General features: G+C 39.3%; 1 protein-coding gene across 11 annotated transcripts in view; it reads left to right on the top strand.

Moving 5' to 3' along the window:
* The window catches only part of ACACA (acetyl-CoA carboxylase alpha), a 239,721-nt gene that overhangs the window by 132,350 nt on the left and 82,446 nt on the right, over nt 1-24,925 (top strand). For all 11 annotated transcript variants that reach the window (XM_027087339.1, XM_027087346.1, XM_027087341.1 and 8 more), the window contains 6 exons: nt 4,660-4,701; nt 5,994-6,209; nt 7,908-8,063; nt 10,411-10,614; nt 15,164-15,319; nt 17,081-17,227. In XM_027087339.1, coding sequence (XP_026943140.1) covers nt 4,660-4,701; nt 5,994-6,209; nt 7,908-8,063; nt 10,411-10,614; nt 15,164-15,319; nt 17,081-17,227 — 921 coding nt within the window. The remainder of the gene's footprint in view (nt 1-4,659; nt 4,702-5,993; nt 6,210-7,907; nt 8,064-10,410; nt 10,615-15,163; nt 15,320-17,080; nt 17,228-24,925) is intronic.

Genomic DNA, 24,925 nt, shown 5'->3' with positions numbered 1-24,925 from the left:
GGTGTTTTTATGTTAGGCCCCTGAGAAATGATTAGCGGTTACACATGGGGCAAGGGCAACTATTACTGAACTCTGGCCAGGATCTTCAATATCCAGGAATCCTTGGCAGGAGTTGTACAGATCTGGGGCTCACTGTCATGGTGCTGCTCTGAGTTCCTCTGCTGGTGGTAGCTTGAAGGACGCTTAGTCTCTGTCATGTCATCTTGTGTGCTTCGCCCATAGTTAGTATAGTGTGAAAAAGTGGAAGCTTTCTGGAAGTGTTAGAGATGAATCCCTTGACCTCTCTGGCTTCTTGGTAATCCACTGTGATGTATGCAGCCTCCCCTGTTCTACACTGTGAAATCCCTATGTTATTGAGTAGAAGAGGGAATGTGCTCAGGAAGGGGCAAGGAGAGGAGGAAGGTTACCAAGTTTGGTTCAAGAACAACATTGGCTGGTGTGGAAGGAGGCAGCCGTGCCGTTACATAATCATCGTCTCTCAGACTGCTTCAGAACCAGAACAAGGCAAAAGAGGGCCAGACCGCATGGGGGTTCCTAGAGAGTGTGTTTATTGTTAGGTGTTTATTCACATGCCAGCGAAGGCTGGAATTATTTCCAAAACTTCGTTATTTAATCACCACAGTCCCCAAGGAGCTGTTCAGCTGAATGTCTGCTGCTGCCTAAGTCTCTTGGTTCTACGTGGAGACTGTTCTGAGCGGGCAGTAGTCACCAGCATTAAGGAGGCTTGGTGTTGAGTCTGTTTCCATAACCATCTAATTAAATCAAGTACCCATAATGGGACTTGCGTAATTGCTTAACATTGATTATTTAAACAGAAAGTTTGAGGAAAAACAAGTCTAGCCTTGTAAATATCTTCTTCATATTAAAAAAAAAAAATTGTAACCTCGAAAGCAAAAGAACAGGCTCTTTGAATTTCTGCAGCTATATAAGCTGCAGTTCTCTAGTTTTATGAGTATTGTCTTTATCCATTTCACATCTAGAATTCCAAAAAGTGCAGCAGAAGGTGTTTAATTGGAATATAAGTATTACTTTATGAAGCTTTCCATATTTTTTCCAGCAAAGTTTTGTTAAGGATACTAAAATGCATATTTCTCGGATTTCTTACCCTTTGCCACCTAAACAAAGCATTAGGTCTAAACCACGTGATGAGATTCCAAATCACTTTTTCATCTGTAAGTTTCCTTTTGTTTCTTTGTAAGATTTCATGAAATTTTAAAAAACTCAGCTGTAAATCACCTAGGAGATAACTGCAGTTTTACTGATTTTATGTGAGTGACTCCCACTTTAAACGTTTTGGATCGTTTGCGCCTGAAGGAAGAGCCCGCTATTGAAAACAGTTATCATGGTTAGTAGTTCATTTCTTTAAAAATAATTGATATGTCAATTATATCTCAATAAAGCTGGGAAAAAAATGGTAGTTCTGTTTGCTAGTGGATCAACTATTTGTTTTTCAGAAGGTTTGGTTTGAGATTTTGTTTTAATTACAGTCTATATAATTAGTTCTCAGTGTGTTGAGGTAAAAGAGAATTGCACCAGCAAGCTTCCAATTTCTTCATCTCATTAGGTTTTTAACACGATTATTAGTGTCATAATCAGCTATGATGTTTTCTGTTGCAGGTTTTCACATTCTCTGATTTGCAGGGTGTCTTGATTGGCTAATTTAGGCAAATTATTTTGATTGTCCTGATGATGGTTGGCTGATTAGAACACAGCAGGGGTATAATTTCTTCCTGAGAAATGTTGCATTCTTTTGTTTTTTGGTACCAGCACACTAAGAGGGTTTTTATTTGTGTACATTCAATTATGATATTTGCCTATAACACTAGTAGAATGCCTGGAAAGCAATTACATTAGTGATGGAATAAGCATGAATGCTGTTAGTGGAAAAATTGGCCGTGTGAGGATGTGGTAGGATGAAGGAATTTATTAAAACTACAGAATCAGACTTTTGGATTTCTTCTTTTCTGTGTTTTCTGTATTTCTGTGATTTTTGAATGCGAAAAAAAAAGTTACTTTCTATAAAAGTCCTCAGACTTCCCTATCTCTTGAAGAATTGTTCATTAATCCTGGTTTCCCGTTGCATGGAAGTTCTTGCCATCTTCTGTTCTGAATGCTTCATGCTAAATTGAGGACTTTACTGTGGAGCTAAAAATTTATTCAAAAGTTTAAGAACATTTGTTCATGTCATCTCATAACACCTTTTTTCTTTTTGGCTGTGTTACGTCTTCATTGCTGCGCGGGGCTTTCTCTAGTTGCGGTGAGCAGGGGCTTCTCTTGTTGCGGAGCACGGGCTCTAGGCGCGCGGGCTTCGGTAGTTGCGGCACGTGGGCTCAGTAGTTCTGGCGCACAGGCTTAGTTGCTCCGCGGCATATGGGACCTTCCCAGACCAGGAGTCGAACCTGTGTCCCCTGCATTGGCAGGCGGATTCTTAACCACTGTGCCACCAGGGAAGTCCTCATAACACCTTTTCTTAGCTAACCTTAATGAAAGTGATTTTTCCTATTGGTAGTCTTTGCCCACCTCTGCCAAGAATTCGTCAGTCTTTTTCATTATTTGTAGTAAAGATATTTATTTCCATTCACTTGTTTGCTTTTTGTGCCTTTCAGTTACTATACATTTTCTTAATTGCATTAGTAGTAAATAAAATGTTTCTTGCTTACTTTTGTTATGTTTTTGAAGGAAAATCATTTTGTTCCTACCACTATACACACTTGAGTAAATGGTATACTAAATAACTATTTTAGTTAACTAATTAAAGTTATGGAGGAATAGAGGAGTGTGTGCTTGAAAGATTGTATCATTACTTTTCTTGACTTTTCTTTCAGAAAATTTCATGGAAGGACTTTGTTACCCTTCCTTTTTTGACTTGTGTTACTTTTTAGCTAATGCTCTGAAAGCCATACCTCTTGAGAATAAAACCAAAACAGAGACTGTATAAAGCCCTGAGCATGAAATCTGCTGACAGCTCAGCTCAACATCTTCCTGCTTAACCTTGAAGTCATCCCCATGCTCTTCATTATCATTCAGGGGGAATTAGAGAATTATTTAGGACAAAACACCATCAGTAAAAGATCAGTGCTGTGTAAATCCACTTTCAAAGGGCTTTTAAAGACCCAAGCCTGGACAAGTGGTTTCCCAGCCTTGCTCAACAAGCTCCTAGAAGCCTATTGAATGCCATTTTACAGTTAAAATGCCAAGGAAAATGTAAAAAGATTTATTAACTGTGCAAGCTTTAGTTAAGGTGAAGCCTAAGACCTGTGGAAAGTATTCAAGAAGTTCTCCATCAACTCAAGAGCCACAAGTTTTGCTTTGTTTTTTGCTTTTTTTCTTTAAAGTTTTAATTTCTGGGGTTTTTGTTTTTTGTCTCATGAAAGAGAAGTCCTCTAAATAAGGAATTTGGATTAAAATAAGAATAGAGAGACTTCCCTGATGGGAAGTAGTGAGGACTCCGCACTTCCACTGCAGGAGGCTCGGGTTCCATCCCTGGTCAGGGAACTAATGTCCTACAAGCCACGTGGCACAGCTGGGGATGGGGGTGGGGGTGGGAGGAGACAGGGAGGGGAAGAATAGATAGGTGACACCCTACACTTAAGAGGTAGAGATGAAAGGGCACAGGCTCTGGCATTAGACAGACCCAAGTTCACCTTTGGGGGTCACAATACTTTCCTAAGAAGTTGTTGAGAGCATTCGGCGGTCAACACATGAGAGCCCCTGCCACCTACAAGGCTTTCAGTTCATGTTTCCTTCATGGTTCCTGAAGTTCATTGAGGGGTATGTAGGCAGCTAGTCCTGGTCTCTCTGCCTTGTACCAATAAGTGTTTGATTACATTGAACTCATAATGAAGAAGATGCCTTAATAAAACCTCCTATAGAGGCAAATAGTAATGACTTGATTCCAGCACTGCCAGTAGAGCTTCCCATCCGAGAAACAGGGGTATTTGGTGTTAATAAGTTAAATTTCAGAAACTAATGGACTCTGCTAATTGAATTCATCTTTGTTAATTAATAAGGTTCTAGTAAATTGGTTGCTTTCTTGTGTAATGCCCTGCAAAAGAGCAGTAAGACCTAATGATTACACGTTCACTAGTTCCACCCCATTCTTTCCTATACATATAGTGGTATGAACCAAAGTAACATCTTGCGCTTTTCTTTGTCTTGAAATGTCATTGTTTAAACCTTTGAAATTATTGACTTAAGAGTGAATGAGGAAAAAAAACATGGATTGGGGATTCTATGCTCTCTGGCTAGTTTACATTTTAAGAGTTTCTTAATGAGAAACTTGGGAAATCAGTCCAGTAACTGCTATTGCAGTGCTGCAGAATTCAGGTGTATTGGTCTTATTTGCCAGGTTCTGCCAAGAGCAACACCCAAGAAGACTTTTTCCACTTGGGAGATGAAAAAATACATATTTTTTCTTTCCCTAGAAGAGGGTAGCTATTAAAGTTAGGTTAATAGTGTGGTGGTTCTCAAATTTGTAAGTGGGGTCAAAGTGATGGTTACCCAGAGGATCGTGCATATTCCCCAGACCAAGCCCAGGTAAGGAACATGTTTTCTAGGCACTTGTTTTCTAGATGCTTGACAGTTTCTGTACTATGTATTTATCCCCAAAGAGCCATATATATGAAGGACTGACACATTTCCCCCACTTCTTTAACACAGAGAGAATTCCCTAAGTTTTTCACATTCCGAGCAAGGGATAAGGTAAGAACTGATTTTTTTCCTCTTTTTTTTTTTTAATCTTTGTTTTTTCCTTAAAAGCCCAAGAGTAGCTTATCTTTGCCGTATTTCTTGCCATTCTCCTTCCTCTAATTGAACGTATGCTTCCCTTTGCCTTACATCTGTCTTAGAACTAATAAAGGCTCCCTTCTGAAAGAGTTTGGTTTAGGAAACAATCAAATGTATTGACCTACCCAAAGAAAGTGATAACTTTCAAAATCATCTCTATGCCTTAGGATAATCCTGATGATGTAATATTAAAGGGCTACTGTACTTAGTAGGATTATTCTTGTCACCCACAGACAGTTCGTTTATCCTCAAGTCTTGTTTATGAGCATTTGTTTTTCAATTTTAAAATATAAAATTTCAGACCATGTTGCTTTCTTCCTACTACCAGCTTATGTTTTTGGCTCTCTCTCTCCATTCACTCAATGGACATACACCCTTTACATGTCTAGTTTCAACAAAACATACAGTAAATGTCAATAAAACTTTTTAAAAAGGTAGGTAAATAATTATGTATGGATGCAGGATGTCTAGAGCCAAATATCTCTATTTTTAAAAATTGTATGATGTTGTTTTCCAAGTATTTACTATGTCCTTTTTACTCTGCCAGAAATGATAAGAGTATAAGACCTGCCCGTAAGCGACCCGTAAGCGTTTTAGACTCGTTGGGTAAAACTGAAATATTGGTATGTGAAATAGACATTAATGTGAAGCAGTCTGGTTTACTGTTTTAAAAAAATGAATTATGAAGGCTTTAAATGCTACAGGAAATCTGAGGGAATTGGTGTTTTTTGTTTGTTTTTAATGGAGAGCATCACCACTTGTAAAAGCATAAATGATGAAAGCTTGCAAAGTAAACAGGGAGTTTAGTGCCTAATCCTATGTAAGCTCTAGCATTTTCCTTGTATGTAGCTCCTTTTTTTTTTTTTTTTTTTTTGTTTTTTTTTTGCGCTACGCGGGCCTCTCACTGTTGTGGCCTCTCCCGTTGCGGAGCACAGGCTCCGGACGCGCAGGCTCAGCGGCCATGGCTCACGGGCCCAGCCGCTCCGTGGCACGCGGGCTCTTCCCGGACCGGGGCATGAACCCGTGTCCCCTGCATCGGCAGGCGGACTCTCAACCACTGCGCCACCAGGGAAGCCCCTATGTAGCTCCTTTTTTGACTCATTGGCACATCATGGCTTATGTTTATATTTTTAAGTATCCCTTTTACATACACTTTCATAATATAATTTTGTAACTGCCTCTTGTGAGCTGTTTTTTCTTGCGTTCAGTTTGAGGAAGATCGAATCTACCGTCACCTGGAGCCTGCCCTAGCTTTCCAGTTAGAGCTGAACCGGATGAGAAATTTTGACCTTACTGCCATCCCATGTGCTAATCACAAGATGCACCTGTACCTTGGAGCAGCCAAGGTGGAAGTGGGCACAGAAGTGACAGACTACAGGTTCTTTGTCCGTGCAATCATCAGACATTCTGATCTGGTCACCAAGGTGGGTGCTGTACTTTAATGGGAAGTTATCCCTGAGGGAAGGGACAGAGAAACAGGCATGGGTCAAAATCAGGTTTTCCTCTTTTGAATCAAGGCTCTTGTTCCCTTTCATCCTACTCTCCAATAACCAGCAGAAGTCTGAGAGTCATTTCTCTCACAGAAGTAAATATTCCATGTAATGAAGGGCTTTTTCCCCCTTTAATTTGTTGACTTGGTAATGGAAGCATGATAGTACTCGCTTGAGAAAATGAAAAAGCATGCTAACAGAGAAATCACAGGGAAGGTTAGATGATGATAGAGGATAAGGAGAAAAGTTAGAGGTGACCCCATCGTAAACCTGTCTAGAGGTGGGGTGCTTTCTGTACATAGCAAGGTGCTTGCTGGTGTGTTAGTTGTTACTGCATCCTATAGCTATAACCTTTCTGCAGCTTTTCCTTTCTAAACTGCTCTGTTTGCCATATGTGAGATATAACCCTAGTGGGGTTGCTGCTCTGGGGATGCCCAGCATCTCCACCTGTTGGAAGGAAAGGATACATAAGAGGCAGGAGGAAGGTCTGGCAGGTCTTTATCTGACCCTTGCCTGCCCCTGCTGCCTGTGGTCATTGGGTTGACCCTAGGGAGAAAGGTAATAACATCTGCAGCAGGTGCCTTATGACTTGTGACATGCTACTGCTTAAGTATGTATAACAGCTATTTCTTTTTTTTTTAACATCTTTATTGGAGTATAATTGCTTTACAATGGTGTGTTAGTTTCTGCTTTATAACAAAGTGAATCAGTTATACGTATACATATGTCCCCATATCTCTTCCCTCTTGTGTCTCCCTCCCTCCCACCCTCCCTATCCCACCCCTCTAGGTGGTCACAAAGCACTGAGCTGATCTCCCTGTGCTATGCGGCTGCTTCCCACTAGCTAGCTATTTTTACGTTTGGTAGTATGTATATGTCCATGCCACTGTCTCACTTTGTCCCAGCTTCCCCTTCCCCTTCCCCCTCCCCATATCCTCAAGTCCATTCTCTAGTAGGTCTGCATCTTTATTCCCATCTTGCCCCTAGGTTCTGCTGATCATTTTTTTTTTCAGATTCCATATATCTATGGTAGCATACGGTATTTATTTTTCTCTTTCTGACTTCCTTCACTCTGTATGACACACTCTAGGTCCATCCACCTCACTACAGATAACTCAGTTTCGTTCCTTTTTATGGCTGAGTAATATTCTGTTGTATATATGTGCCACATCTTCTTTATCCATTCGTCTGTTGATGGACACTTAGGTTGCTTCCATGTCCTGCCTATTGTAAGTAGAGCTGCAATGAACATTTTGGTACATGACTCTTTTTGAATTATGGTTTTCTCAGGGTATATGCCCAGTAGTGAGATTGCTGGGTTGTATGGTAGTTCTATTTTTAGTTTTTTAAGGAACCTCCACACTGTTCTCCATAGTGGCTGTATCAGTTTACATTCCCACCACCAGTGCAGGAGGGTTCCCTTTTCTCCACACCCTCTCCAGCATTTATTGTTTCTAGATATTTTGATAATGGCCATTCTGACCGGTGTGAGATGATATCTCATTGTAGTTTTGATTTGCATTTCTCTAATGATTAATGATGTTGAGCATTCTTTCATGTGTTTAACAGCTGTTTCTTTATTGCCTCTTTTAAAACACATTAATGTTGGTGGTGATTTTCTTTCCTGCATAGGAAGCTTCCTTTGAATATCTACAAAATGAAGGGGAGCGGCTGCTCCTAGAAGCCATGGATGAGTTGGAGGTCGCTTTTAATAATACAAATGTCCGGACTGACTGCAACCACATCTTCCTCAACTTTGTGCCTACAGTCATCATGGACCCTTCAAAGGTACATTTCTCCTTAGCTTCTCTGCCAGCACTCGCCAGCACAAGCAGAGAGATTCATTCATATTTCTTTGCACTTGGACCTGGAAACAGGTACTCTCGGTCAGCTGATTGAACCCTTGATCTTTAAAGTTTACAGAATGCTTGTAGGACTGGGTTTCTGGGATGGTGTCAAAAATGTGCTATAACCATTGAAAGCAGACCCCCAAACTGAAGGTGGTACGATGTTAATAATGCTGGTCACTTATTTGCAGTAGAAAAATGCAAAACTTCTTCCTCTTCTTCTGTTGGTACCTGTTTTATGATATTTGCTGTGATAGCAGTCCTATTTTATTTAATTCCCTAGGATTTCTCATCTGGAATAACTAACTTTGCTATTGTAGGGCATTTTGGCAAAATTACTGCTTCTTTTCACAGGTTACCTGTTGGCCTTAGGGAAGTAATACACCTTCCCAAAGTGTCTAACTTAGTTCTCTTTAGTATTTTTCCATGGAAAGAGAATTTGTTTGATATGGAATTCCACATATATTTATGTATGTTTTCTTCCCTGAGACTCTATTCTAAAATGCATTCCATATAATTTAAGGAAGGAAAACAAGGTGATTCTGTACTTGACCTTTTATCTCAGGTGTAATAAAGACAGGTTGCTCTCTGTTTCTGTTCTAACCTTTTCATGCTATTTTGGAATTTGAATAGGAGAACCCTTTCTCCTATTGTAGGCATGGACTTTTGCTTTTTGAACTTAACATCTAAGACCTGAGAAATCGTTTTCTACTCTTTTTCTTCAAGACTCCAAACTACTGATTGGTTGCTTTGTCTGTCAGGAAAGCCAAGGACAGGACTACTCATTGAGTTTCATGAAGTCTCATCATCCAGTTTAAGTAAAGGTTCTCCTGAGCATTCTGGGACTGATGAAACTAGAAGACTTAAAACGTGCCCTGGACACTATATAACTATATATATTTGTAGATATGACCTATCATTTCTCAATGAGTTTTTGCTATCAGCCTCTCTGTTTCCACTCCAAACACTCATATGCCCTGGCTCTGTCTTTCTAATCATAGATAGCTGTCAATTTCCTGTATATAGAGATGTTGACTTTTGTTCCCTTGAAAAAAGAATGGATAGATATCTCTTGGTTAACAAGCAAGTGTGGGAATAGAGACGTTAACTCCTTGAAATCCATTCTAAGAGCAGAAAAAAACTACAAGGTGGCACACACTTCTGAAGAGCCACAAGAGAAGGGTGGTATGAAATTTTTTTAAAAGATGTTCTGGGCTTCCCTGGTGGCGCAGTTGTTGAGAGTCCGCCTGCCGATGCAGGGGACGCGGGTTCGTGCCCTGGTCTGGGAAGATCCCACATGCCGCGGAGCGGCTAGGCCTGTGAGCCATGGCCACTGAGCCTGCGTGTCCGGAGCCTGTGTTCCACAACGGGAGAGACCACAACAGTGAGAGGCCCGTGTACTGCAAAAAAAAAAAAAGAAAAAAAAAAAGATGTTCTAAGAACTTGAGAAAGGATTTTAGAGAGATACTTAATTTAAGAAAACATTAATTTTGAGTAGTATGTCCTAGCTGCCTGTAGCGCTATTGGAAAAAAATTCTTTTTTGCTTTAGTATGTCAATAAGGAAAAGTCACATCTAAGGCCATTTGGTTAAAATAACTCGCCAACCCCTGAAAACTAGGGGCACTAAGCTGTCTTGATATAAAGCTTAGAGCAACGAGGGAACATCTGCCCCATCTACTTAAGTCCCAGTTGGACTTGGCAGTGACCAAGTTTCAGAGCTCTGTTTAGAGAGAACATTCTAGCACCACCTACAACTTGCCTTTCTTTAATTTGTGCAATTTACCAAGAAGCATATATTAATAAAGTTTAATAAAATTGTATGGAAAAAAGCTCATGGTGGTAATTGCTATGCTGATTTAAGGTCCTGAAAGTGCAATGGAACATAGTTACTGTGCATATAAATGCTACTTAATAGCTGTTTAACTAGAGATTTTATTCTTATTTGGGGCTTTCTCTTAAATCCCATTTGTAATTTTAGATATCGCAGATCTTTGACATACAGTATGAATATAATTGGGAAAGGGGAAGGGAGTTGCGCGGATTTGGGTGTCGTGAGCCAGAGAAAACCACTCAAATGCCAGGCCAGCATGAAATTGTCCCTGACTTGTTCTAGGCAAGAGTAGGGTTGGGGAGAAACTCTGTGACTTTTTGTAAGGAATGCATGGAGGACACATCTCCGGAAGCCAGCATCTTTTCCCATTCCTCCCTTCCCAAAGATGGGCAGACCCAAAACAGGTCCTAGTTACAAGGGATTTAAGTTTTGTGCTTGGTGTTGTGTTTGTGTCAGATTGAGGAGTCTGTGCGGAGCATGGTAATGCGCTATGGAAGTCGGCTGTGGAAGTTACGTGTCCTCCAGGCAGAACTGAAAATCAACATTCGCCTGACACCAACTGGAAAAGCAATTCCCATCCGCCTCTTCCTGACAAACGAGTCTGGCTATTACTTGGACATCAGCCTGTACAAGGAAGTGACTGACTCCAGGACCGCACAGGTACAGTAGTCAAGCAGGCTCCTCAAAGTTTTGACTTGGTCCTAGAGAGAAGCCACTTGTCCTTGTTACAGAAAGACCCAAACTCACAAATCCCATTGTTTCACCTAGTGGGGTTATCCTCTCTTAGCTTAAAGGGTTGCATGAATTTGAAACACTTCATTTGCTCCATAAGATGTGCCACTGTCCTAATCATGGATGTTATGAGACCCTTAACGTTTTGTCATGTACTGGTGAGCCCTACAGGTGCCAAGTGAGCCTGACTCCACAGGTAACTGTGCAGTTCAGGGCTCTGTTTTAGAGGGCTGTTCGGCTACTTGAGCAGTCTTGTCTTTTCTGATCTGATTTGTCCTTGTTCCCATTTTCAGCCTATTTAGACCACTCATTGGCAAGTAAAGGAAGGGGAGTTGTTAAAATATGAAATATCTCAAAGAAGGAAAATTTCAACGTAATATAATAATAGCTTTAGCAATATCAAGCAGTGACTTTATCTTATTTACCCTTTATTCCAGTTACATACATTATCTTTCCTTCAAAGAGTTCAGAGTATCATATATCTATAAAAGAGCAAAGTGGCAAACTTTAACCCATTTTTTTCAGATAGAAAAATTGAGAATATGAAAATGGAAAGTGACTTTCTAAGTAGATTGGTTCTGTGATAACAAAGAATTCCCTTTTAATCTGTTTTACCACCTTGGTTTCTCAATATTTGGGCCATTTGCTATGATACAGGATTTAGGTCAGTTCACCGTTGCTCACATCTTTTTAAGAACTGGGATGTTAATTGTAGGTCTCTGGCCTGAACTTGGGAAGTGCCTCTCTTCTCATTAAAGGATGAACTTGCTCCTTTGTATGTGTACACAAAGGTCTCATTCTGTTCTATGCATTGGGTGACAGAAAGAGATTATGTGTCTCTTGTTTTTATATATGTCCTTTTAAATCTGGGAACAGCAGTAAGAAAAGATATTTTTTGCCGGTATTTTGAAGATGAAAATTCTAGGTTTGGACAGTTGTCAGAGCGACCTTTCATTTTGTGCTTTGATTCCCAGTTAGATGGTCAGAGAAACCTATCACGTGAGAAGTGAACAGTTAAAACAGAGAGAAAGTGTGCACAAGAGTGCAAGGGGTGAGCAAGAGAAAGAGTATTCAATAATTTTTTGCTGCATTTGATGTTTTCAGGACAACCTTAAAGACATTTTCAGTCAAAGCTTTCCATGGGCAGGGATGTTTTTAATTAACTTCTGCAGTGGCTTCAAGGCAGATCTATTCTTGTGAAAAATAAGATGGCCACTTGAGATTTTAATGTTTTTGATAAATACGTTTGTTCTTCATAACTATTCCCCCCGCCTTTCTTTTATTAGAAAGCTCTTAGATTTCCCTCATGCTGGGTAGTTGTGACACAGGGGCATGAAAGGAGCAGATGCCTTCAATCAGGGTTTAGTACTGTGCCTGGCACAAAATAAGCACTCACTAAGTATCTGAAAGAATGAATGAGCTGCCTTTAGCCTGAGGGAGCACCCCTCTTCCCATGGGTCTGGCACGTTTAGTAAGCCCTGAAGGAAGGGGGTCTCCCTGAGGCTCTTCAGTTGAGATTCAACAGCCATTGCCGAGCGTGAACTCAAGCCCACGACTAGAGGAGGGAGACCACAAAAGGAACAGCTTCTAACTCAGTTCTGGCACCCTGAAAGCCTACGTGATGCTTCTTGCCAATTTGTCTTTTCCCTTTCTTTGCTCTAGTGCGTCATTATATGAATTTAAAACAATATAGAACCATGTGTATCATTCATTCATTTGTTCATTAATTTAACATTTATTGACCACGTATAATGTACCAAGCAGTGGATACAAAGATTAAAAAGTGGTCTCTCTTCTCAAGAAATTTACCTCATGATGGAAGCAGGTGGATAATTAGTTTCTCTCTTGTATGATTATGATTTGTGCCATCATAAGTAAGTACCAGGCTCTAAGGGAGCAGATTAGAAGGGATCAGAGATTGTTTTGCAAGAGAAGCCCTTTTGATGGCCTCTGGTGAAAAGTGTGTGATAAATAAAATGTGTACCTGTTTTCATGAACTTGTAAAACATATACTTTACCAGTTTTAATTACTATGGCCATTATAGTAGAAAATGGAATTAACATAGACAACGTAGATAGATAAGTGACCATTCAGAGGCTTCCAGTGCTGTCCATTGCTATCAACCTCTTGCTCCAGAATAATTTTTTATTCTTTCTGCCAACAAGGAGCAAGGTTGACTGGCTTGAGTTTCAGATTGTCTTATTTCCCTTGTATAGTCTTTGTGGAATTAGCTGTAGTGAACACTGATGTCAGGCAGTCATAGTAGAGAGATCTGAGTAATCCACTGCATAAATCAGTTGATTTCCAATGTGTAGTGTAAGAGGGAAATATACATTTCAAAATCAACTTTGTTGAGATAGAACTTACATGTAATAAAATGCACTCATTTTATGTGTGCAGTTTAATTCATTGTGAAATTGCACACACCTGTGTAACTACCATCACAGTCATGATAGAGAACCCTTGACACCCTCAAAAGTTTTCTTATTCTCCTTTGCAGCCCCAGCCCTAGGCATCCACTGATCTGTTTTCTATTATTATAGTTTTGCCTGTCCTAGAATTTCATATAAATGAAATTAGACAATAGGTACTATTTTGTGTCTGGCTTCTTTTGCTCAGCATAGTGTTTTTGAGATTCATCCATGTTGCATGGATTATGGGTATGTTCTTTTTCATTGCTGAGTAGTGTTCCGTTTTGTGAATATACCAAAATTTTTATATCCATTCACCTGTCAATGGACATTTGAGGCTTTATTTTTCCAGTTTGGGCTATTCTGAGTAAAGCTGCTGTGAACATTCATTTACAAATATTTGTGTAGATATGTTTTCATTTCTCTCGAGTAAATATATGAGTATAATTATTGAGTCATAGTAAGTGTATGTTTAATTTTATAAGAAACTGCCAAACTGTTTGCCAAAGAGGTTGTACCATTTTAAATTCCCACCAGCAGTGAAAGTACCTACAGTTATATTGCTTAAATGACCAGCCTGACTTTATTCCAGACCTTGCAAAACTGTACCTATCTTTCTATCTAATAGAAAGATAAGACCTATAGGTATGTACTTGGAATGTAGTTCCAAGAACCTACTGCTTTGGCTCCTTTTTTTCTTATTTTGATTTGGGTTATCTCCTCTTAAGTCCAGTTTTCACATACTAACACCCTGGCCTCACGTAACACTTTGAATCTCTTGAAACATTACTATTTCTACCTCTCACATTACTAAGACAATGCTAATTCTACCTCCCACCTGGTGACTTTCTTCATTGGTCATGTGCAAGAGGATTGGGAGCTCCATTCTGGTGGGCTTTAAGCAGCCCAAGACAAGTTTTGCCCAGAATAGGACCTGATTAACAAGTCAGTAGAACACATTTGTTCCTCTGATCTAAAGGGCTAAGCATTCACTTAACTGAACTGTACCCAGGATATAGGAGAGTACTTAATTCTCTTCTAATGCCTGTTTAGCAGATCTGCAAATCTATTCATTAGTGGTAGACTTAAGGCCTGAATAAGTATGTGGGTATATACACATACCCTCACGTCCCAATCTGCATTTGTATTCACTGCATTGGGAATCTATGTTTTGTGTATTCATGCATAAAGTGCCTAGTTTAGTGTCATACAACCTCTGGGCACTCAATAAATATTAATTGAATTGAAATAATGGCATCCCTTATAAATATTCATAAGCAAATAAAACTGTCTAAATATATGAAATATGAAGTACTCTTCTAGAAATATTTGAGTTAAAATAATTAAAAACTGGTGTAGTGATTTTATTATGTGACAATATAGGTATTGCAGGAGCTATTCACTAGTTGTAGACATAGTATACTGGGGGAAATATGTATGTATATTTTATATATATATATTAATAAATTTTTTTTTCTTTTTTACTATAGCCTGTGTCTTATGAGCTAACAAGAATTAGCTAGATGGATGGATGAAATCCATTTGTGTCAGAAATTTTTGAAGCCTTTATATAGCTAATCGTACTTATGAAGCACCTTCTAATCAAATAGAGTAAAGTGTAGGTGACCTGGTAGAGCCTCAACCTGGCCTTCTACCACTGGGGAAAGAACAGAATTCTCTTTAGTGCTTAGCTGTTCCTCAACTTAAATACTAGAACTGCTTAGCTGGTTAGTTGACATGCTTTGTTTTTGAATATATGGGATTCAAGTCACTTTAGAAGGCAAGCATTGTCAGTCTGTCTCTGAAATGTGAAACTTACACTGTGCTTTCTTGTTGATTTCAAAAGTGATGTGTGGTTGGTTACATACCATCTTTTGGAGTTGGTTAATCTGTAGAGAGGTGAGAGCACCATGTACCCAATGTTAAGCGGCATATCTTAGCTACTCAACCCACCAAAAATGTGTTTCAAGAAATAACATTTGTGAAGAAAAGTCCCTCTAGGCAGCTGATCTGACTTTTTCCCCCTGTCTTTTAACTCCCCATGCCATCCTCTTTTTTCCTGCAGATCATGTTTCAGGCATACGGAGACAAACAGGGACCATTACATGGAATGTTAATCAACACTCCATATGTGACCAAAGACCTGCTTCAATCAAAGAGGTTCCAGGCACAGTCCTTAGGGACAACATACATATATGATATCCCAGAGATGTTTCGGCAGGTAAAGGTGGCTAACGGTGGGGGAGATCTGACATGTGCCAAAGAGGCAAGATTTTTCCTGAATTTTCATCAGATGCAGCTTAGACTGGAATAGGGCGCTTCCAAAAGGCAGGAAATATCTTGACACTGTTCTCACTTCTATCTCTTTTGGGATTGTGACTGCCAGCTCAGATGTTGGGTGGTTCTTTATGAATTAACAGGAAGAATGGTGAGAATAGAGGCCTCTGTTGAGTAGAAAAGAGTAAACTGAGACCACATGCCTGCGATGGTAGTTTACGATGACCGGTGTAAGGAGTTACATTTAGGTGTCTATTTCCAAAGCCTATATTCAAATCAAAAAGAGATTTGAAACTCGAGTTCTCGTTTTCCTATTTTCCAAGATAACCCAGGTCTCTAACTGATAACCTAGGTTAATATGATGGGAATCAATGTATAACATATACAAATAGATATAGAGTTCATGGTACACAGTTTAAATTATCAGTTCTTTTGTGGGAGATTTATTATAGCTGAATAAAAACTAGTGTATCGAAAGAATACTGAATTTGTCCTTAAAAAAATCTGTGAACAGGGCTTCCCTGGTGGCGCAGTGGTTGAGAGTCCGCCTGCCGATGCAGGGGACGCGGGTTCGTGCCCCGGTCCGGGAAGATCCCACATGCCGTGGAGCGGCTGAGCCTGTGAGCCATGGCCGCTGAGCCTGTGCTCCGCAACGGGAGAGGCCACAACAGTGAGAGGCCCGCGTACCGCAAAAAAAAAAAAAAAAAAATCTGTGAACATAGGATTTTTCCAAGTCTCCTAGTCAAAAATACCATTGTTACCACATTTGAATTTTAATAAAGTAATACATGCGGTCTTAGTAAATAGTCTTTCTGTACTTCCTGTATTATTCAGAAATAAAAGAGATTTCCTTTATGTAACCATTTGTTTACAAGGTCTCTCCCTTGAAACATAGCTGCCTTCGTTCAGTATTACCGGCGTTGTTAGCCTAGAAGTTGAGTGTTGATTCTGTTCCCCAGTGCCAGTGCCATAAAGAGAAATCACATCCTATATAATTCTTCCTATAGAATAGACATAAACACAGTGATTTGGACTTGTAAGTATGAATGAGTCATATTGGTTTGAAATGTTGCTTTGAGGCAAGCCGAGAAACAACTAAACTAGTTCCCACTTCATGCAGCAATATTTTTGGTAACATGAAGTTGGGAGTGGAAATTGAAATCGTTTTAAAATGATAGGTGTGTCTCTCTGTTTTCTCAAATTTGAGCAGACTTGATTTGCACATTTACAGTCATACACCTCTAGTGAGCTAATTCCCATGTATGGGCCTGTAGCTTTGAAAAGATATTAGAAAGAGGATGCTTCCCCTGAACCTCTAGTAGAAACTCTATTCTTGTGTTCTTGGGTTTACTTTGTATTAGCTGAGTGTCATGTCACTTTCCTGGTTATTCTTCTGTAGCCAAGTTTCTCTAGGATTTCTCTTTTTTAAAGAGGGACTGATTCATTCTGATTCATGATCACTCAGTAGTTTGATGTTGTTGGAAAAGTGCCTGATTTTTGGCATGTAAAAAACATTATGTTAAAGACAATTAAAAATCTATTTCAACTGAGAATGAGAGCTCTAGAATTTGGTCTAACGTTTAGACACTCTGCAGAACATTTGGAAAAGAAAGAGCAAAACTAGACTGACGATATTTTAATATTTATTTTGTTCATGTTGAAATGCTAATTGTTACTGATGAGTCAAACTTTTCTCCTCCTTTAGTCCCTGATCAAACTCTGGGAGTCTATGTCCACTCAGGCATTCCTTCCATCACCCCCTCTGCCTTCAGACATGCTGACGTACACTGAGCTTGTGTTGGATGATCAAGGTCAACTGGTCCACATGAACAGGCTTCCAGGAGGAAATGAGGCAAGTAGTTGAGTCCCCCTCTCCCCTTTCTTATCTTCGTGCCTACTAGTACCAGCTTTCCATGGGAGTGGTCATTAAATAGTATTAAGATCTGAGTGGCATAGGCAGCATAGTAGTCCTATTGGTAGAAATAGTAGTCCTGTTGGTAGAATTCTTTAGCCAGAGAACATTGACTGGATAGCAAGGAATTATCATTAGTTTTTTAAGTGTGATAATGGTATTACATTTTTTTAAAATGCTATTACAATTTTGCTTTTTAAAAAAGTATTGTTTTCTGTTAGAGATACATACTAAAATAGTTATAGATAAAATGATCTAATCGCTAGGATTTGCTTCAGAATAATGAGGGGGTGTGAATGTGGGAGTACAGGTGAAACAGGATTGAACATGAGTTGTTAACTGAAGCAAGGTGATAGATACATAGGACTAGATTATTTTCTCTATTTTTGTATATGTTTGAAATTTTGAGAGTTTTCTATAATAAAAGCATTTAGAATGTTTCTTGATGTTTTTCCTTATTTGGATACTTACTTTGCATACTGGTGTACAGTTTTTGATATGTTTTTTCGTGCTCAGGTAATTTCGTCTGGTACTGTCGTGAGCATGGTAAATATTTTCTTCTTAAAGGGGCCCAATCAGAACCAGGGGTTTAAACATAAAAGGAGGTAACAGAGAACCCATGTCTGATAGTTACCCAGGAGTGCCTTTTCTAGCTTTGGATTCCTTTCTCCTGTAGTACACTGTTAATGATGTAAAGTCGTATTCTGCCCTATACCCCACATCCTCCTCAGTGCACTGAGATTCTTCCCGAGTCTAACTATGCTTCTAATGTACAGTTATAACAACAGTAATAAGCCTAAAATGAGATATGTTTTTATTTTAACCTTAGATGTAATCCCTAGATAAATCTCGTTCATTAGAAGGAGTAATCTCTATCTGAGTGTTCACCATAAACAGACTGGGTAGACCTTTGGGGATAAATGCGATTTTTTCCCATTTTACGCAGTATCTTTTTCAAAAAAATTTCCTATATGTACAAGGTGCGTGGTTGTTCAGCAGGTACACCAGTGGCCGCCAAAAGTAGATGGTTTGGTATTAAGATGGATGCAAGCATTGGACCCGATGGAGAGTATCAGACTTGTAGGAGTTCTTCTAATCTAGTAGCAAAGGCAAGAGGCTGGGGAGAAAGGATGCGTAGAATGTTGACGAGAGTAGGTGTCTGTATACTCATTAACACACAAAGTTGCAGCAGAGGTTTATGCCACTGTGTGTAGCATCTACTTAGTGAACCCCTCAGCAGCAAAGAAAAGCTTCATTGTGCTAGACTTAAATTCTGATTCATTGAACAGTGGAGTCTTCAGGAGTGGAAGGCACCCTTGTGAACAGGGGACTGCGAGAAAAACGCTTTTAACTAATGTAATTAAAACACAAAATGAGATTTTTGGCCACGTGAAAGCTAGCTGCAGTGCTGTGTGAAACCTCTTGCCATGATCTTTCTGTCCTGCTTTCTCTCTGCTCTCATTCTGTTTGAGCGAATGGAGACTGGGGGAATAGTGAAGTCCCAGAGGGACAGAGCTCTGTTCTTGCTGAAATTACAAGCACAGAGCTGCCTGGGCATGAACATGTAGTGTTTACTCTGCCAGTATGAATACAAATAGTCTTATTATACGGGACTCTGTACCCAAAGACCACACACACACACACACACACACACACACGAATAAAAAAAAAAATTAAAGGTTTTTTTTAACCCTTTTAAGACCCAACAAACCTTGGTGCAAAAGGATGTCTTAAACAGCAGCATAGGACTAGGGCTATGAGTAGTAGCGTCAGTACAGGGACCACATGTTTTCCTTTGCCCAATGCTTTAATAAGAATCTTGAAATCTAGAAATCTAATAGTATTTGAAATTTTTTTTGCTTTTCGTCAGTTCTTACTTTCTTCTTGTCCTCCTCTTTTCCCTCCTTAGTTGCTTGTTTTCTTTGTTCTCTTTTCCTTTCCTTCAAATGGTTGACTAGGATTGAAGCTGAGTGTCAGCTTGCTGTTTCTGAGTCTTTGAGCTCAGGAGGAGTGAGACTGATTTCTTTTGTGAGCACTTAGTGACTAATGCCCGGCGTGGCTGGTGAAGTCAGTCAGTGGCCTTAGCTAGATTATAGGGTCCTGCACAACAGGAATGAGGTTGGGGTATTAGTATCCAACTCGGTTACCAAGAGCTTGAACGTACAATGAAGCATGTCCACTGAGCGACTGACCAATCTAAAGATGGAGTTTCAGCAGTCAGAACTCTGAGGGACAGCTGTGCCTAAGAGATGACGAGGTGTCAGGAGGATGTATTTCCTCGTGCTGAGCCCAGTTTTATCAAGGCAAGTTGACTTTCAGCAATTGCTGTTTAATTTTCTTTGGCCAAAGAGACAAGTTTGTCATAGCTTGGCACTCTACATATTACCCCAAGAATGATGTGAGGGGAAGGAAAAGAGCTCATGTTGATGAGACTGGGAGCAAATCAGTCCTATCCCAAAGAGAATGGGCATCTAACGGAGCCTTGAGAAATAGTTTTATTAGAAAAAGGAATAAAAGATTGACCTGTTAATGTTCTGAGAGCCGAGGCTCAATGTAAATGCGTCAGTGCTACGTAGCCATTAAATCATCATAATGTGGTGTTCTCCAAAGGTGACAGCTCCACCAGGTCATCATGGTGGGCGATATTGCATTACCTTGAAGGATTGGAGTTTCTGGGTTTCAAAGCTAGCACATGGATATAAGGAATACAGGTAAAACAAGAGATTCCTGCAGAGTTTCCCCGTGAATTGAGATGCTTCTCCCCGTAATCAAAGGCAGAAAGCCTGCACTTATCATACCATCGGCTGTGTGGGTAACCAGTCTTTCTTCCCGATTTTTTTTCCAGGACAGTAAATAGGTAAAAAGGTGATGGGACCAGGACTTGGAACAGTTCAGTTCCATTTAGTTTTAGGTAACTTGTTTGCCATTTGAGGAAGAATATTGGCTGTTTCAGCAGAGATGTGACCTGCATTTTGAACATTGTGGCCGAGTTAAAAGCAGGCAAAAGAGAGCTTTTCTGATGTGATGTTAGCTACTCTCTCCTTTCTATTTTCCTAGTTGTCCCTTCCCCACTGAGAGAGATGTAACTGAAGGAATGCCACCTTATGCGTGATGAAAGGTATAGGAGAACACATTTTTCTCATTGTCAGATTTGAATGGCATTGCATTTAGTATGAATTTAGAGTAGGAATAAAAAAGATGTACACCAAATCTGTGAACTGCGCTCCTTGCAAATAGCTCCAAAGATAAGTTGTGTAGGATTTTTTTTTTAATCGTTTCAAGTAAAGATGAAAATTGAGGAAAATGTGATTGCAACGTAGACTAAACTGATTTTATGCTCCTGTGATGGGCACTGTATGTAAATACACAGCTAGATGAATGTATGCTGTTGAGCCTGGATATAGAAGAAGCGCAGCTAACCAACAGTTCTACTTTCACCGCTTCTCAATTTGGGGGGAATTGTTTTCATTTTCCTGCCAGTTCGCTAACCTGTTTTGATCAGTTGGTGGAAGCTGTAATTGTAGGTGGGAACACTTTGAGTAACAGTTCACAATCCAATGTAGCTGCTTTTCGCACCAAATCCTGTTATTAAAAGGCTCAGGCTAAGATCAAGCCAACGTCTGTAACCGACTTGACGGAGAACAACTTAACTTTGCCTGGTAGGACAAAGAAAGCACTGGCCTTCTTGAGACTGTGTTCTTATATATTCTGAAATGTTATTAGCATTCTTTTATTATATTTCCTTTAACTGCTCTGTGAACTAGATGATGAATCTCCAAATTGGGCAATGCTGAAAGATACGATAGACAGGCACCTTTTATAGCAAAATTAGTGTGGATAGAAATGAGGACCCTGTTTTCCTTACTGTTTCAGAACATGGGCTTTTTAACAATATGAATCTATCCATTCCCTCTCATTGCTCCTGTCGTAATGAAAATCTGCGATGAGAAGATGCTGTGTCTAGAAGCAGATATAATAATTAGGTTTAGGATGTGTACTCCAAAAAGGATTGGTAGTTACAGACTGGAATTCTTGCATGGCATTACATTTTTTCCTTAAAATTTTTCTGAGAGTTAAGTATGTTCCAAATTGAATGCAATTTGATGGTCACCTCCACACACACTGCCAGGCTTAAAATTGTAGTGGCTCCAAGACTTCGTTTTTTCAGATGGGCACTAGGTGTCAGGGTTTTTCCTTCTCAGCAGCCTAGCCTTCAGATAAGCCTCTTGAATTGCCCTGTTTGGTGAGGCAAATCCAGCAGTATCCTTCCCTTTTTTTTCAGTTGGTATGGTAGGCTTTGCCTAGTGTTCCCACAATGTGCAATTGCTCTCTTAACCCTTTGGGTGGAGATCTGTTGAATCTTACATCATGATTGCACATTTTTACAGGAAACATTTTTTAGAAAGAGGATGATCGAGGAGGGAAATAAGTAGTATAAATTAAAGTTCGAAGGCTAGCCGCCATTATGACTGGTATCTTGGTTTCAGTCCTGCTTTATGTTCTGGGGGATGAAATGGTGGGGATTAAGAATTCAGTTCTAGAACTGTTCAGCCTTGCCTGTATTTAACTGTCGTCTAATTGTTGGCAAGGTACTGTTGTCCAGTTCCACGAAGGTGTAACTATCTCTTTAACTTTTTTTATTATAAAATATTTCAAACTTACAGAAAAATATGGAGTGATATGACAAATATCCCTGCATCTATTGACTAGCTTAAATAAATCTTACCATTTTGACACTGCGTCTCACTTATTTTTGCTATAATCCTTTGAAATCTCTAATTTGAGTATAAAAACAAAAATAAAATTTAGGAGTTGGATAGGGAAAGGAGGTTGGTAAGCTTATGTAAGCCTGAAAGATTGGAAGAAATTAATTAGTAGATCTATTTTGACAGTTCTTAGGCTGGACCTCTTAACCCAAAGGACCTCTTATTTTAGAAAAACCACCATAACCCTCTGTCTTAATTCACTTGGTTGACATTTTCCATACTCTCAAAGGAATTGCTTGGGCTATCCTGGACTTAAATTCTAGTGCCATCCATGATGCTTTGAAACTGACTGGAGAGAGCGTTTGTGGGCTTGAGTTGAGTAAGGAAAGGGTTGACCATTTCTCATGCGAACAAAACCCAAATATTTTTCTAGTTTAACATTAGGCTTTTGCCTATTGTTTTACTCGATTTAACCTCAGAATAGCTCCATGAATGGGAAGCTAATTTAGATGTATTTTACTGTGCTTTTGTTTCATTCTTTTGAAATCAGTTTACCTTTTCATGCTGGGTGTGGAAATTGAGTCCATATCAGTCTTTTAGATGTGTGTTGGAAAAGAGGCATATTTGTATTGTAGCATGCTGAAGGTGAGCTCTGAAATAGACCCAAGAAAAGCAGATCTGAAAAACAGGATCATGGTCTGTGCACTGACTGTTCAAGTTATAAAAAGAGACTAATGGTCCTTGTCACCAATCTGTCCCTGAAGATGGGAGAATGTTTCTAAGTGCTTTGAGATCCTCGGCAGAAAAGTATCACATTCCACTGATTATATATAAACATTCATAATTTGCACTTACCTTATTTTTCATCAAGGACTTTAAAAAACCAATTTTGAATCTTTTTAGCCTAGCAAGATAGGAATTTCAAGTACAGAAAAAGACATATTACGGAATACATGGTAAGATCGTTTTATTTAAAATTGTGCACTTTTCTTCTTTTAGCCTCATTCTTAGTGAGTGTGTTTGGCTACAAGTCTTTGTCTGAAATGCTCTTCAGAACCAAAGTTGAGTCCCTCATTAGAAAAATATTGAGGCTACTTTTGAAAGCTAGGTCTTGCTGCCGTGGAATTACTTCTAATGAATTCCTAACACTGTTCTTCTGGGATGTATATATTTTTCTTCAAATTCCTTCTTAATGTCTGTTATTGGAGCTGGAGAGTTCTCATCGGGTCGATTAGTTGATTTTGACTTATTTCATTAGTAGCAAACCAAGGCCCAATGAGCTTGACTGACCTTGAAAATCCTAATGCATCCCTTGGCCAACCAAAGCAGCACTTGCGGAGGGCTCCTCAGTGCCTTTCAAAAGTAAGTCCTTAAAGTTAGCCTTTAAACAAAAGGATGAACTTGCCAGCATTTTCATACATCTTAATTTTTAAGATTTTAGAGAAAAAGGGTGTGATATAGTACCCTATGTCAAGAAATTTTATCCAACCAGAGGCAATAATGAACATCAGGACAGCAACAGATGACACCGGAGGATGAAGTGTAGCGTGGAGCATCAGAGTTCAACATTTGTTTACATGATTAATGGGGGAGGCTTTCTGAACTGTGGTAGGCCAGCTTGGTTAATTTCCCTATCAACCAGTCACTCCGGCACCCCATTTCTCAAATACCACTGGCTTGTATGTGCTCCATTGCATGTGTTTTTAAAAATTGGTATGTTTGTTAAAGCATTGTGTGTACATGTGTAAAATTACTGTGGTTTCAAGCATATAAATAGTACAGGAAGAAACAATTCCCCTGTTTAAAATTATTATTTCTAATCTTTGGTAACATTTTCAAAGAATTACCTTTGGGAAGAAAATTTTTTGCTCTAAAAATGATATTTTTCTTATTCTTTTATCGCTTTTTAGAAGGGTTGAGGTAAGTTTGTTCAGCCATTTTTGAATTATCCAAGCATGAAAAAAAGACTTTTTCAGCTGTTAAGGAAATTGTTTTCAGCTCCTTTATGTGCTCACACAACACTAGGCAACGGAACATGATATCCAGAAGATAATACAACATGGAAGGCATTGACATTTTTTCAGCATGTTTTTTCTGAATGGCACAAGTTAAGTCAAATATTGCATTGCCTTATGGTTTAAAAATACACCTTTTAAGACCTATACAGTATTTTCTAATATTTCATGATGTATATTTTTTCCCACGAGGTTCTAATATAAGTTAAAATTGTAATTATTTTTTGATAGTATCTAATTAAAAGTGAAGTATTCCATCCAACATACAAAAGGAAGGGGGAAAGGTAGCATTTTGTTATCTGTCTGAAAAGGAACTCAAGTTCATATTTCTTCTCTCTGGATCTTAGTTTTTTCATCTTCATGATGCAGGTGCTGCCTGGGTCTGTTTCGGCTCTAACGTTCTAGGATTCTTTATATTTCTGCCCCAGAGCCTTGTCGGATAGTCATCTTCCCAGCATTAGCAGTAGTAGCACAATAGCTACTGGAGGCTTTGCCAGAAACACTCAACTTTTAGACTTCCAGCATGGAAAATAAATAAAGCTTCAACATCTCAACCACAGTCTAACCTGTGTTTGGGTCCATATAGAAAGATATTATTACCGATGAACTCAAAGTGTGGAGATACAAGAAAGGCAGCTGTGGCAAAGATACTCCCTTTCTACTTCCCACGGCATAGCTAGAATTGAATGCTTCTTACATCCTTGAAAACAAATTCCTGTCCTGTTTTGCCCCTTAGCTTTCCCTTCAGATTTCTTTATTGAGCTTAAATATTGTTGTTTTACTTTGTGGTAGCAGCAGCTTTGGAAAGTGCAGGTGTATACATGTGCATATGTACACTTGTACCTTCTATTCACACTGATAGTACAATTAATGTTGATGTCAATTTTGGTGTTAATTTGGGGTCATGATTAGTGTTG

This window comes from Aethalodelphis obliquidens, unplaced genomic scaffold, assembly GCF_003676395.1.
Source record: "Aethalodelphis obliquidens isolate GAN/ISIS:26980383/991018 unplaced genomic scaffold, ASM367639v1 scaffold58, whole genome shotgun sequence".
Lineage (NCBI taxonomy): Eukaryota > Metazoa > Chordata > Mammalia > Artiodactyla > Delphinidae > Aethalodelphis > Aethalodelphis obliquidens.
The sequence above is the reverse complement of the archived record's forward strand: the minus strand, read 5'-3'. Positions and strand labels throughout refer to the sequence as shown.